Here is a 14,730-nt window from a genome sequence, read left to right as displayed (position 1 = left end):
CCAGCCTCCCAGCCCCGCCCCTCCTCTTTCATGCAGGGAGGAGGGGCAGAAACAGACACTCCGGCACACTTCAACAAACATGGAGCAACAACACCTGCGGAACGTGCGGAGGAGAGCCCCTTGTTAGTAAAAGGAAAAACAATGGCTCAATCATCTGGAGGTGGTTCGGATATAAATTGTCAGATGAACAACAAAACTACGCTCTATGTAGGGAGTGCCATAAGCACATTGCAGCCAGTGGTGGAAGCACTACCAATCTTTTTCACCACTTCAAAACGTGGCACAAACTGCAATATGAAGAGTGTTTGAAGCTACGCGCTACAGAAGCCACAGGCGCAGGAAGCCGTTCCCAACCCAACAAAGCTCCAGCCCCAAAACAAAGCTCACTTCAAGCTTCATTTTCCCGCAGTGTGCCGTACGGGAAGAAAAGCGACAGGTGGTGTGCAATAACAAAAGCAGTTTGTCTGTCTTCTAATGTCTACCTCAAGTTTATCAAAGTAAAAAAAGTGTTTTTTTATTGAATGTTTATTGAGTTAATAGTCTTTTTCTTGTGCAACGGTTCAGATAAGCTATTAAGTTAACAAAAAGAAACAAGCTGATGTTTAAAAAAAAGTTCATCTTAAACTGAGCACTTTGTTTTGTTTTCTCTTTATATATAAATGCTGCCATCAGAAAAAGATTGACCTATTTTATTTGATAAGCTATTTTTATTTAAGATATTATATTATTTAAAAGTGCACCTTACGGAGCTTTGTTATACAGTCTTAATGTTTGCATTTTAGAGTGAGTTTTCAATAAAACTAAGTATTTTGGTAACTTGTATTTGGCTTTGACTTTGACTTAACATTTCATTTCATTTTGCGGAAAAAATATCGGGATATATATCGTATATCGATATTCAACCTAAATATATCGGGATATGACTTTTGGTCCATATCGCCCAGCCCTACCCTGTCCACATGATCCAAAACAATCTTTTTTCTCTCCAGCATTCTCAAACACCATTCCATCACTATGAACTGGGATCAACACGATGCCTGAGGGCATGTAGTACGTATGACAGGCCTTTAGGGGGCGCTGTGACTCACCCAATACACACACACACACACACACAAAAAACCCACAGAAGAAGACTGGATTGGAGAAAAAAACAACACTTTGAATTATTAGGCAGCAGTAAACAATGGTGAAAAGATGAAGTAGAGATGTTAGAGTCGAGACTGAATCTGACGATCGCAAGTTACATTTGCCTGTTTTTGGTCAGTTTTATGCTACTTTGGAGGAGATTCAACTGGTTAATGATGTGCAATAACAGGTAATTGACTTAGATCATGCGTACGACACTCCTGTCCTGAAGTGCAGCGTGTTATTGAAAATAACGCACACTATGATTCACTGTTTGAGGCTTGTTAGCTGGAGACTGGCGATGCATCACGTGGCTGTTTATCCTCCCACACGTTCAGAAACCACTCTAAAGATTGTGTTTTTGTTTTTTTGTTGTCTTTTTTTTTTTTTTTCAATGTCAGTCGATGTCGGCTGCGATGGCGTCGCTCTGTGGTCGTCCTCCTCATCTTGCTGGTGGTCAGCATTACCGTCAAACCTTTCAGGTGACGTCACATCACTGTTATTAAACTTTCCTGCTCCATTATGGCGACGATTTTACAGTTTTTAATCAGTCAGTCAAAGTCATAGTTCATCTTGTTTTTTCACATTTTATTTACCTTAGATGTGTATATATGTATGTGTTTATTGCTGTTTTGTTGTTTATTTGTGCAGATTTTTTTGCTCATTTGATTGCTGTCTCCTACTCGAGCTTTATATACTGTTGTGATGAAACACTTCAACTCACACAACCAGGAAGTCACAGTCACGTACTCCTGATGGCCTAAAAAAACATTTGTCTTTCAGCAAAAAGAAAAATGTACTTGATAAACTTTTCTGTGAACATAGTGTTTACTATATGTGATTATGTACAGTATGTGTGTGTATGTTTGTGTGTAGTATATTGTATATTGATTAATTTATTTATACTTTTGCAGTGCCCATTTGAACCTTTTGGCCCTCAATGGGAAAGCTGCAGTGAATAACTTGTGGACAAATGACGACACCAAAGAGCCTCAGAACGACGGTCCAATTCAGGGGTTCCAGCAGCAAGACGGCTTATTGGAGGTCAAAAGTCAAAATGAGCGCGCTGGAAAGCTGTTCAATCAGAAGCTTCTGGGAGGAGAGGAAAAGAACCTCAGAAAATCCTGCCAACCAAAATCTCACCTTGTTTATCTGAAGACACACAAAACGGCGAGCAGCACTGTCCAAAACATCCTGTTCCGGTATGGTGACACCAGGGGGTTGACCTTCGCCTTTCCCCATGATGGACTCCTGCTGTGTTACCCAGAATATTTTAACACACATTGTGTCAAAAAGAACGGCCTGACTCATTTTGACATTCTATGCAACCACATGAGGTTCAGAAAGTCTGAGGTGAGCTTCTTCACCAAGTGATTCTCAATTAACTTTTGTTGTTTGTTTGAGTGTTTGACTGTGAATTACTAGTTCAGATTGTGTGTCAATGTAAACATCACTGTTGTACTCATCAGCAAAAGTCAGTAATTGATTAGTTAGTATTGATTTCCTTTTAAAATAGAGGCAGTTTTCATATGAATTTCATATGGATTCAAACAAGAACTTACCAGGAATGTTGTATTGCAGCCACGCCCCCTCACACCAGCCACATGTCCATGAAGTGGCATTTTAACTTTTCAACTGCACAGCTTAGTTATTGCTTCATATGTTTTCAGGGGGGAAAAAACATTTGGCTGAACTGTTTCGAGGATTGACGCCTCCCACCCTGCAGATAAAACTCATTTCGGCCGCTCGTATCCCCGATCTCATTCGTTTGGTCATGACCCAAAGTTCATAGGTGAGTGTGGGGATGTAGACCGGCAGGTATATAGAGAGCTTTGCTTTATAGCTCAGCTCTCTCTTCCCCACAACGGTCCAGTGCAATGACTCCTTTACTGCCATAGATCTGAGGGTCACTCGGTCACACGAGTCTTTCTGCCATGACCAGGCCACAGTCCAGGAAGGGACAGAAGAAAAAAAAGCAAACTGCTTGAATATAAGGCAGGGACGTTTTCCCCCCACTGTACATGAAAAAATATATATGTGTGTGTGAATTTGCTTACTAAACACTATCATGAGCCAGTGTGGTAAAGTGTTTTGCCGAAGGTACAACCCTCAGTAAGACCCTGGAACAGTAGTATCATGTATTTGATATATGTATGACACATAATGTTTTGTTTTTTTTAATGCATTAATCTTTGTTACTTTATGTTTTGCTCAAGGTGGAGAAACTGATGCCCAAAGATTCCTTCTACTTTTCTATTCTGAGACATCCTGTGTCTATGATGGAGTCTACTTTTATGTTCTTCAGGACCATTACAACCTTCAGTAAGTTCAAATCCTTGGATGACTTCCTCGACAATGGCCAAGATGACAGATCACTGACGCACAACCATGTTCACAACACTCTTGCTTTTGACCTTGGCTATGACAACACTGCCACAGCTGACACCTCAGGCCTGGAGACAATAGTTAACAAAGTGATCGCTGGCATAGAAAAGGACTTCCACCTGATTCTGATCACTGAATACTTTGATGAGTCCATGATCTTGCTCAAGCACGCCCTCTGCTGGTCCCTGGATGATGTTGTTTCCTTTAAGATCAACAGTCGCGCTAACGAAACTCTTACTTCTGTTACAATGACAACTGCTGAGAAAATCAAGAAATTTAATATTTTAGACTGGAGGATTTATCAACACTTTAACACCACCTTCTGGAACAAAGTGAGAAGTCTGGTTGGGGAAGAGGAGATGAAGCTTGAAGTTTCTCAACTGAAGGAGCTACAAGCCAAGTTATCAAACACCTGCTTGGAAGGTGGACAGGCTGTCAATGCAAAGGAGGTAAAAGAGAAGATGGCGGAGCCTCTCCATCGTGAAACAGTGGTCCTTCAAGGTTATAACCTCAATCCCAACTTAGACATTCAAACCAAAGAAACATGCCAAAGAATGATAACGTCAGAACCACAGTACAAAAGACTTTTGTATAAAAAGCAGTTTGTAGTGAAGTAAAAGCCTACAAGTTTTTCTTCACTTTGGAAGTGAAGAAAAAAAAATCAATAAACATGCAACAGCAAACAGATATTAACAATTTACCAGTGCTGTCAATTGATTATAAAAACCTATAATTAATTGCACAATTTTCTGTAATTAATTGTGATTGTTCAAACGTTTTCAACTTTAGACAAGCTAGTAATAAAAATCTTATGGAAAATGAAATGATGTAGACTCAACACATGTATAAGTACATTTTGTATACTTATATACAAGTACATTCAAATGCTTGCTTCTGGTTTTGGGTGAACACTGTTTCTCTCCAAGTTAATGCAAAAACAAAAATATCCACAAAGAGAGATGATATAACAAAACTCAGACTAAACGTTAGTGTGCAGGTCCAACACTTTGATATTCCGAGGAATAAAATTGTGAATTTATGACATGAACTAAGTTGCAATAATTTAATTAATACAATACTAATACAAAAAGAAACCACTCACACACACTCTCGACAGGGGGAACGAGAGAAACGCCACACGTGCGCGCGCACATACAAGAACATAGACACGAGACACAGAGAAGGAGAGAGAGAGAGAAAGAGAGAGAGAGAGAGAGAAGGAGGAGAAATTAATAATTCACCCACAAGTTTGTAGCACTTCCTCCAGCTTTAGCAGTTTGGTGGCTCCTGCTGTTCAGCTGCCAAACAACGACTTTCACTGTCTCAAACGACCTTAAGGCAACTTTTTAAAAGTGCAACTTTCTGTGTAATAATGTGTCTCCCATCATTACGAGGTATTGTGCTGCTCTGCAGCCGGGTGGCTCCGTGCTGCTGCACCTGTTGCTCACCTGACAAAAGGTTAGAGAGTTAAAATACCAACAAACAAACAAAATACAAACCCAAAGGAACCCGTAAGTAAACAAAACTATCATTCTTTTTAACAAGTGAAACGTTTTACATTGATCGCCACAATTAAGTGTTAATTTTGACAGCACTAGAAGTTACTCCTCGTCATCCAGAGCAAATTAATCGAACTATTGCTGTGACTGTTGTGATTTCAGCCTGAACACCAATTATGTTTCTTGATTATGATTTCTTACCTCATAAGGAGCGGTTATGTTGGATTTTGGTGGTTTGGCTATCCATAATGATAATGAAAGATATTTATCAATTATTTGATCAATTTTATTATTCTATTAAGAATGGAATCTATTAAAAAAAAAAAAAAAAAAACTTTGCGGTGGGAACTAAGATCGTCTGAGTTCATTTGTGCCTAGACTTCTGTTAGAGTTATGACGTTTTCTTTGACCTCCGAACTGTGACGCTTCCCGCATGGACTTATTCAAACTGTTAAAATGGCGTCGGACTGTTTTGTTATTGAGCTGTAGATGGTGGACAAATACTGAAATGCATCATGGGTAGCGTAGTTTGTTCAGTCTGTGTGAAGGTCCGCCAATAGGAGATTACGTTGCTTACGCCTCTTTCTAGCGGTGGCCAATGGGAAGAGGGGATTTAGCGGAGCGCGTGTTTTATCTAGCGGAAGCTCTGGCTGGCTCGTTCTTCTTGTTTCCGCTCTTCGACTGACCTGACGCGCGTTTATCCTCAGCTGCTTTACTCCGCGGTTAACGGCTAAGTATAAGGCGATTCTCTGGAAGGCCAGTGTTTCTGTCTTTTGTAATAAATTACTGTGTTAATCCAATCTCAAGGTTTGTAGAACTATGACTTACTGTTCGCCGCTGCTTCCCTTCAGGAGGATTTCCGTCCTCTCCTCCGTGCGGTGAGATACAGAGACAAAGGACGGACACTTCCCATGTTTCTGCTGGTGTTTTGTGTTAGTGTTTCTTTTTATTCTGAACTTTTTCTTTCACTTTGTCCTGCCTTTTGGTCGACCACCTTTTTGCTTAGTTTGTTCAGAACCTTTTTTTTTTCTTCGAAATAAAGAGTTTTTGAACTTTCACCTTTTGTCCAAGTCTGTATTTGGGTTCTGTAATTGAATTGTGACACTGGGAAACACGCCCACTGATGGACGGAACAAATGAACCTGGAGCTGAATCTGGAGTCTCGACAGGAAGATGTCTGTTCTGGACCAAGTCACCTCTGCAGCTTCGTGAGTCCATTTATTATCAGTCCATCAATAGTTATCGAACGTTGCGTTCAATCATTGCCTTCTATGAAAAGTCTCTTGGACAGTAAATCAGTTAAAGGGTCATCAACTCTTCTTTATGTAGGAATTTGATGTCTGTTTAGAAATTAGACACAAGATCCATTTTCAGTCAGAACACTCCTGTTTGCTCAGCTTCAGAATCGTAACAAAATTAGCTATATATGTAATTTCATTCATTTGGAAACACCTTTCTCACTTTGTACAATTCAATTATTAAAAACAAAGAACAGTGGATGTAGTAGTGCAACTGTACACAACCCTAATGAAAAATTATACAAGATTAAAATGGTCTAATTTAAAAGTATGAAATGGAAAACCTTGGAGTGCTGAATCTACATTCACCCTTTTAAAATGATCTTTTTAAAAGTCTTTATCTAGTTGTAGTTATGTTAAAAAAAACAAAAAAAAACTGTGTGGCCCGTAACGGGGTTCGAACCCGCGACCTTGAACTTATTAGCACCACGCACTAACCAACTGAGCTAAAACGTTTGTTTTTCAGGTGTGGAAAAACCTGTTTTTTTCGTTAAGTTTCGATTTCACCGTCAATGTTCTGTGCTGCCATCTAGTGGCGAAGAGTATTGTAGCATCACTGAGTTGGTCGCTGAAGGGCATGATGGGAGTTCAGGTTAGGTGTTGCCGGAAGTTATTGAGGGTTATTGTTGGGCTTGTGTGTGTTGATTTGTGCTTGTGTTGTGTTTTTGTTTCTCGGTTCAGATAGTTAATTATTTCTTCTTGTTTAGTTTGGTTTGTTGGATGTTGGTGTGCAAAACCATGAGTGAGAAATGTGTTGTGTGGAGTGTCATCCTGTTATAAGGTCCCATTTGGCTGTGTTCATGTCAAAATAAAAGCCAAAGCAGGTCGCTCTTACCGTTCCCCACAGTACTTATACACAATTACTCTGCACACTGCTATGACAGCGGTTGAGAGTAAATGTTGTTGTAGAAAAAATTTGAAATTGGATAGTTTACACGGCACACCTATATCTCGGTGTTCATTGGCACAGTGGTCGAAAAACATTGCTTTTATGCGTTTAATTCACTGTGATTGGTGTCACCAAATGTCACGTGTTGACTGACGCTGGATTTTTTTATGAAAAATTAATTTACAGAAGGTAGCGTTGCATCGTGGTAACCTTTATCTAGTCTTTATTTAATTTTAGTTAAGTTTTTTTTTTTTTAAATGTGTGGCCCGTAACCGGGATCATTGTTGGGCTTGTTGTGTGTGTTGATTTGTGCTAGTGTTGTGTTTTTGTTCCTCGGTTCAGATAGTTAATTATTTCGTCTTGTTTAGTTTGGTTTGTTGGATATTGGTGTGCAACCATGACTGAGAAATGTGTTGTGTGGAGTCTCGTCCTGCTACAAGGGTTTGTTCATGTCAAAATAAAAGCCAAAGCAATTCGCTCCTGCCGTTCGTCACACTATTTATTGACCTTATTCCGGAAGTTTACGTGGGCGGCGCCATGCACGTAATCACACTTCCGGTTTAGCCCCGCGCTACTTGGTTTGCGATACCAGTCTGTTTAATTGTTTGCAATATAAAGCACATTCACAAGTCAGCAAGATTACATCGCTGTGGTAAGACATCATGGAAGAGAAGTAGGCCAATGTAGGCTTTGTTTATTTATTTATTTGTACATCACAATTCCTCCTGAGGTCCTCAGTGCATGTGTGGTCCCTTCCCATGTCGTTCTCTCCATGTTTCTGTGACACACAGTGAAAGACAAGTCATTAGCAGTGTCAGAAAAACAAAGTTTTACAAATGGAAATACAATATAACAGACTATTGGTGCAACAGAAAGTATAATAAGAGATAAAGTAGCTGTACTTTAGTTTTTACATTCACGCTTCCCCCATGCACTCAGCCAGTCACTGATTGGTTGAAGCTCTCAGGATTCGACACCTTCGAATCCACACACTGGCAACAAAAGCCTGAAAAAAAGCAGTCTTGCAAAATAGTCTGGCAGCGAGCTTTGTCCTGTGAACACCAAGGAAGAGCTGCTTCCCAGCAGCTCAACTCACCCAGTGTTAGCATACAGCTAACACCAGAGGCCTGCAACCAGGGGCCTTCACTCCTCAACTCCTCTGCTGACCCGACCACGAGGGTCAGACCTTCCCAGGACCAAGAGACCAGCACCCAGAGTCTGATCTCCAGGGAAACCAACCAGTTCCTCCAGGACGGACCAGGGAAACGACCCTCACAGAACCTCTTTGTGTTTTCCTCAACCAGCAGGAAAACCATCACAGACCTGAGCAACCAGCTCCTCAGTCTGGACAAAAGGAACAACCAGGAGCTGTAAAGAAGGACTCCTGAAACATCAACTTCATCTTCTTCTCCTCAGCCTGCAGAACCAGCAACCACAGTTAGCAGGAGGTGCTAACTACAGGAGAAGACACCAGCTTCCCTCCAGCAGGAAAACAACTGAACTCCTTCAAGGAAGTGGTAACAACTGGGCTTTACCTGAGATTAGTTAAACCTGATGCTATGATAGAACTGTTTAACTTTATGAAGATGTGTTGGTTCTGTTACAGTGATTGAGTTCTATAGATAATGATATTAGGAGCCGTTATCAACTTGTAAACCAACGTTAGCTCTGCCACAGACACAGGGTCTGCATGCTAATCTTTGCTTTACTAACTTGTTAACTCACAATCCTACACATATCACATCAAAGACAACATCACACAGTAACTGAACACCATCTGACGACTCCTGATGTTTTACAAGACAAGTCGCATTCACATCAACTCATTCTAGAAATGGTCCTTTAGCAGAGACACACCAGAAGCAGATGCTACGACTAGCTTCTATTGTTCCATTGCTATCAGCACATGGTGGAGACCCAGGACAGACCTCCTGTTCTCTGATAACCTCCATTTGGATGTAGTTTCTTGTGATCCACCATCTTGTTTTGTAGTTCCATCACACGTCACACACACACACTCCCTCCAACTCTCTCTCTCTCTTTCTCCACACACACACACACACACATGCACCTACACACACCAAGCTGTATATAGGTAGTTAGAATCTGTGTTTTATTTGTTTTCATTGTTAATAAATATATTTTTGGAATCATACTTGCTGTTTTATTAATGAGCACAAAGGTGAATGAAATGTCGACTCTTCTGTGTCAAGAACTCCAAAATCCTTCAATCTTTACTGTTAATTCTGGTAATTGTAATTAATTTAACTATTAATTCATATTCCTGATTAACTGTTTAGTATATCTTATGAGACTGATATAACTGAATTGGCTATCATTTCCTGTTAAGACAGGTGGAGCTCCAAGGTTCTGATACAGATCAGATTAAATTTCAACATTATTAATAACTATCTTTGATAATTATTAATCATTATCGATAGCCAACCACAACATAAATAGTGATCCATATGAGGTAAGAAATCCCTACATAATGGCCCCAACATAATGGTGCCACGTGTCCGGGCTACATAATGGTCCCAACAAACATATCTTCATAAAGTTAAACAGTTCTATCATATATTTAACTAATCTCAGGTAAAGCCCAGTTGTTCCCACTTCCTTGAAGGAGTTCAGTTGTTGTCCTGCTGGAGGGAAGCTGGTGTCTTCTCCTGTAGTTAGCACCTCCTGCTAACTGTGGTTGCTGGTTCTGCAGGCCGAGGAGAAGAAGATGAAGTTGATGTTTCAGGAGTCCTTCTTTGCAGCTCCTGGTTGTTCCTTTTGTCCAGACTGAGGAGCTGGTCGCTCAGGTCTGTGATGGTTTTCCTGCTGGTTGAGGAAAACACAAAGAAGTTCTGTGAGGCGTCGTTTCCCTGGTCCGTCCTGGAGGAACTGGTTGGTTTTCCTGGTTGATGGGAGATCAGACTCTGGGTGCTGGTCTCTGGATCAGGGGAAGGTCTGACCCTCGTGGTCGGGTCAGCAGAGGAGTTGAGGAGTGAAGGCCCCTGGTTGCAGGCCTCTGGTGTTAGCTGTATGCTAACACTGGGTGAGTTGAGCTGCTGGGAAGCAGCTCTTCCTTGGTGTTCACAGGACAAAGCTCGCTGCCAGACTATTTTGCAAGACTGCTTTTTTTCAGGCTTTTGTTGCAAGTGTGTGGATTCGAAGGTGTCGAATCCTGAGAGCTTCAACCAATCAGTGACTGGCTGAGTGCATGGGGGAAGCGTCTTTTGAGCAGATGAGCAGAAAGCAGGGGGGATCCCATGGGTCTGTAGTGACAAAAGGTAGCCCCCCCCCCCCATCCCCCCTACTGGCTGTGATGGTCAATCACAGTCCTGGGTCAGAATTCATATGTCATGACTATGTATCATGACATGAAAATTGACTTTCCTTAGAAATGAACAAACTTTCTGTGGTTTTGTGAGATCCCAACAGGTGTTTGTACATGGCTAAAGTGCTGCGAGTGATCACATGGCTGTTTGTTAGTCAAGAAGGTACAAATCACTTAAAATGATTTAAAAGAACAGGAATTTTTACAAATCAAACAAGAGACAATAAGACCAGGGACACAAAGTAAATAGTAAAGTAGTCTCTCAAGCAAAAAAAAAAAAAAGACAAAAATCAGAATGTGCTCTATTTAAATAAAAAAACCAAACAAACCCCAAAACAATCCAAAAATCAAAACATGTTTATAGAAAGGATTACAAAGTAAAAGAGTCAAAAACATAAAACTGATGATAAAGAACAACATTTTCTTGAAGAAAACAAAACTTCAGAAACAGATGCAAGACAACCACATAAAAGAAAAAGTCTTTCATCCCCAAAGAAGCAAATAATGACAGAAAAGAGAAATGGAAACAAATTGACTCTAAAGTTTCAGAAATAGAAAAGACACAGCAGGAAATGGATGAATAAAGATGTTTGTTGTCAAGTAGCGAGTGACTTCATGAGAAAACGAAACGGAGACAAAGAAATGAGTGAAAAAACAGATCGAACCAAAACGAGACAAAGAAGACTCAGCACCTCCTGAAGAGGAAGACAGTCGTCCATCTTCATCCTCCACGTCTTCATTAGCAGCTGACTGAGAGCTGTCAGGAGACTCGGCCCTCCCCAGGGGTCAAAGGTTGTCAAGGTTTTAGGGAGAAAAAAACAATACATACTGTCTTTTTTTCTGTTATCGTTTTCCACGGCTGCTTTCTGCTCCTGCGGCCTGCAGGCAGTCACAGTTCACATTTATTCAGTTGAGTTGAAGTTGGTAGAGCTTTTGTAGAGTTGATGCTGACACAGTTCAAGCCTAGAATTATGGCTCTTTTCCACGAGCTCCTACTCAGCCTTACTCGGCCTTGGTCGCATTCCATTACAATATACTACGACCGCAGTGTGGGCGGAGCCATAAGAGTTTTCTCATCCTGCACAACTAATCACCCCCGATAGGATGCAGAGTGAACCAGCTTTGGATAGCAGCTCAAATAATACATTTAATGATATATATTTGTATCTATTTATTAATAATATTACAAAATGCAGATCGTTGAAATCGTGATTTACTGTCCAGTGTTTCGGTTTCACTGGTGCCCCTGTTGACTAGTGACTTCTGCCACCGTCCGTTAGCAGCAGCTGATAGTAAAATAAGACAAACAAACGCTACAATAATTGAAAGGAAATGCAGTTAAACGGCGTTCGCCAGGACAGCTACAGATTTCAGTCGGGTTTTTAACATCTGCTGTGGAAAGGAAATGCTGGAGGAAGCGGGTCACCAGTTAACAGGGAAGCCAGTTAATCCAAAACACTGTGGTTCAGAGACCTCTTGATACTTCGCAGCGAGTCGCTCCATCAACCTCCTGAATCCTATGGTTGCTACCAGATATAAAAACACCTGCACATCGTCGCTGATCCACGAGTTTATTTTTGAGCAGGAACCATAAAAGTACCTGGTAGTGGGACTAACACGGCGTGGAAAAGCATCGATAGCGGGTCGAGTGGAGTAGGACCGAGGAGGAACGAGTGGAAAAACCCCATTGGAGTCCTGGTACAGTTGGTAGAGCTCTTCAACCCAAAGCATGCCAGTGTTATTCCTGGGTTGATGGAGTTCTAAACGTTTGAGAGAGTACCAGTGGAGTTGCTGGAGTTCATGCTGAAAGTTGGCAAAGTTCAGTGGAGTTGGTAGGTTTGGTTGATGGATTTCAAATGGAGTTCGTAGATTTGATTGGAGAAACCACACTTTAATGGAGAGTAGAGTTATTAAAAGTTGTGAGGGCTCCAAACATGACAGGCTTCACAGTAAGCAGATGGGCGCTAGATGGTTGCTGGAGTTTGATAGAAGTGGAAGAGTTGGTTGTGTTTAACAGGTGGTCGAGTTTCTCCAGACTTGGAGTTCTAATACAGTTTTGAAGTGTTTGTAAAGTCCTAACAAAGTCAGTAGGGTTTTTAAAAGTTACCAATGTCCTAATATTGTTGATAGAGTCCCAATAGAGTTTCTAGAACTTTACTTGAGCTGCTGGAGTTGGTTGTAATTCACAGAGCAACCAACATTTCTTGTATCTTGTAGAGTTTTAATAGAATTGCTAGAATTCCATCAAGCCATTCCAAAGGCTTGATGTACAGTTGCTGGAGTTCATGTAGTCACCACAGCTTTGGTGAAGTTGTATTGGAAAACTCCTCATAGAGTTGCTACAACTTTTCTTGAGTTGTGTTTCATAAAGCCAGTATAGTTGTTTTTTTTAACACTTCCTGGAGTTTGGAGTTGATCGAGACTTGAGCTTTGAGAGCTCATAGAGTCAGTGTGTTTTATGGTCGCGGACAAGGTTTGATAACGGTTTACTAAAATAGAGTTCAAAGCCGTTGCTCTACCTGCATGACGGACCTTTAATCGAGTTTTCAGAGCCTTGATACTGAACTGCCTGACTGCTTTTGAGTATTCAGACACTAACTAACTAACTTTGTCTTATCTGAGTTGTTTTTTCCGACGGCCTCAGTCTTCGGCTGTTGGCGGTGTCTTCTCGCCCAGCTCGGAGGTGAACGTGGATCCAGAGTTCAGGTGAAGTTCACGGCCGTCTGTATCTAGGACAGCCGCCGTCATTTTCTCAGCGCCTGGTTGTGGGTAAAACATGTGTCGCTCTCCACCCCAGAATGCCTGGCAGACAGAGTCAGTGTGCGGCGTGGTCCCCGGGGAGACGGCGCACCGCGGGGCGAGAGAGCGGCGGGTGAGCCGGTTCAAAGCAGCAATGCATTTGAGTCTGCCAGGAATTCCCATTCTCTGCTGCGCCCAGCGTTTACGCTGCAACTCGTTTGAAGCGTCAGACTAGAGGTTTTCTCTTCAGTTCATAATTATCCACGGCGATGTCCTACATCCACCTCCACCTCCACCTTGTGGTTGAAGCAGCAGTGCATTGTGGGCCACGTCAGGCATGCTTGGAGGCCCAACGGTTTCACTTTGGAATGAGTTCTGAACAGATTTCTCCCTGACCTTGCTGTTTTTCAGCTATAAATCCTAAATGCTTGGTCATAAGTCTCTAAAACACACGAATCAAACTCGAGCGTTCAGGATCATCGAAGCTCTAATGCGTCATAAAAAAAAGCAGTTAAATAAAATAAAATGACATGGGAACCCCCCCCCCCCTCCCCCCCCCACCCAAATCAAGAATCTCCAAACGCAACCCATCTCCGTGTGTCGGTTTGTTTGTTTGTGTGGAGCGCAGCTGAAAAGGAAAAAGGAGATGAAACGGGATGAAAGGTAGAAGCAGCCGAAGAGAGGAGGAGGTGAAACCAGAGAAACAGATGTTAGAGAGGTGAAGGTGAGAGAGGGGAAAGATGAGGGGAGGTGATCCACTTTACTTTCACAGCCATGAATTTACAGTTTTCTTTTGGCAGCGCATGTGAGGACGGAGAAAGATGCAACTTTGAAGGAATTCATCAGTTCAGTTGCTTGAATAAAAACTGGATCAGGTTGGAGTCGATGTCGCAGCAGAGGAGTGTCTGAAGACCTGACAAGCAGCATTTCTCATCTGATTGGCTGTAAAAGTGACTTGAACAAATGACTGAAACCAGAAAAAGCCGCTGAAAAACAGTTTCTATCTTAAAAGGCTTGACTGGCACAATGATGTTTAAACAGTCTGGAAGCCTTCAATATGGACTCTTGAGGACTCTGCAGGATGCGTTCCAACATGTCTCTGAACGCTGGAGACAAGTTGATCTCAAGATGTCTCAGGCCCCAATTACACAACTACTTTTCAAGAGAAAACGCATAACTTTGCGTTTTTGTCTGAGAAGTTTCTCAGTTACACGGCAACGTTTTGACTCTCGCTGAAATCCGTGGAGTTATCATGCAAGGCCATGAGGTGGTGCTTTGGGTTGTTTTAGTAATGAAAACACACACACACACACACACACACACTCACACACACACACACACACACACACACACACACACAAAGAACAATACGCTGTAAACATTAACAACAGGAGAACACAGACGTTCTAGTGGACAGACGACCAAGTGGGATTGTTATGATGACATTAGGAGGATCTAGATGGGGAGTCA

At 41.7% G+C, this 14,730-nt stretch overlaps 1 protein-coding gene across 1 annotated transcript in view; it reads left to right on the top strand.

Moving 5' to 3' along the window:
* Positions 1-3,353: 3,353 nt before the first annotated feature.
* The window catches only part of LOC308144154 (galactose-3-O-sulfotransferase 2-like), a gene marked incomplete at both ends in the record, with an annotated part of 58,854 nt that continues 47,477 nt past the window's right edge, over positions 3,354-14,730 (top strand). The window contains 2 exons of the mRNA XM_080515213.1: positions 3,354-3,959; positions 13,319-13,485. Of these exons, the coding sequence (XP_080371339.1) occupies positions 3,354-3,959; positions 13,319-13,485 (773 nt within the window). The remainder of the gene's footprint in view (positions 3,960-13,318; positions 13,486-14,730) is intronic.

The sequence above is a fragment of the Blennius ocellaris genome (assembly GCF_963422515.1).
Source record: "Blennius ocellaris genome assembly, chromosome: 19".
Classification (NCBI taxonomy): domain Eukaryota; kingdom Metazoa; phylum Chordata; class Actinopteri; order Blenniiformes; family Blenniidae; genus Blennius; species Blennius ocellaris.
Note: the sequence above shows the minus strand (reverse complement) of the source record. Positions and strands in the feature narration are given on the sequence as shown.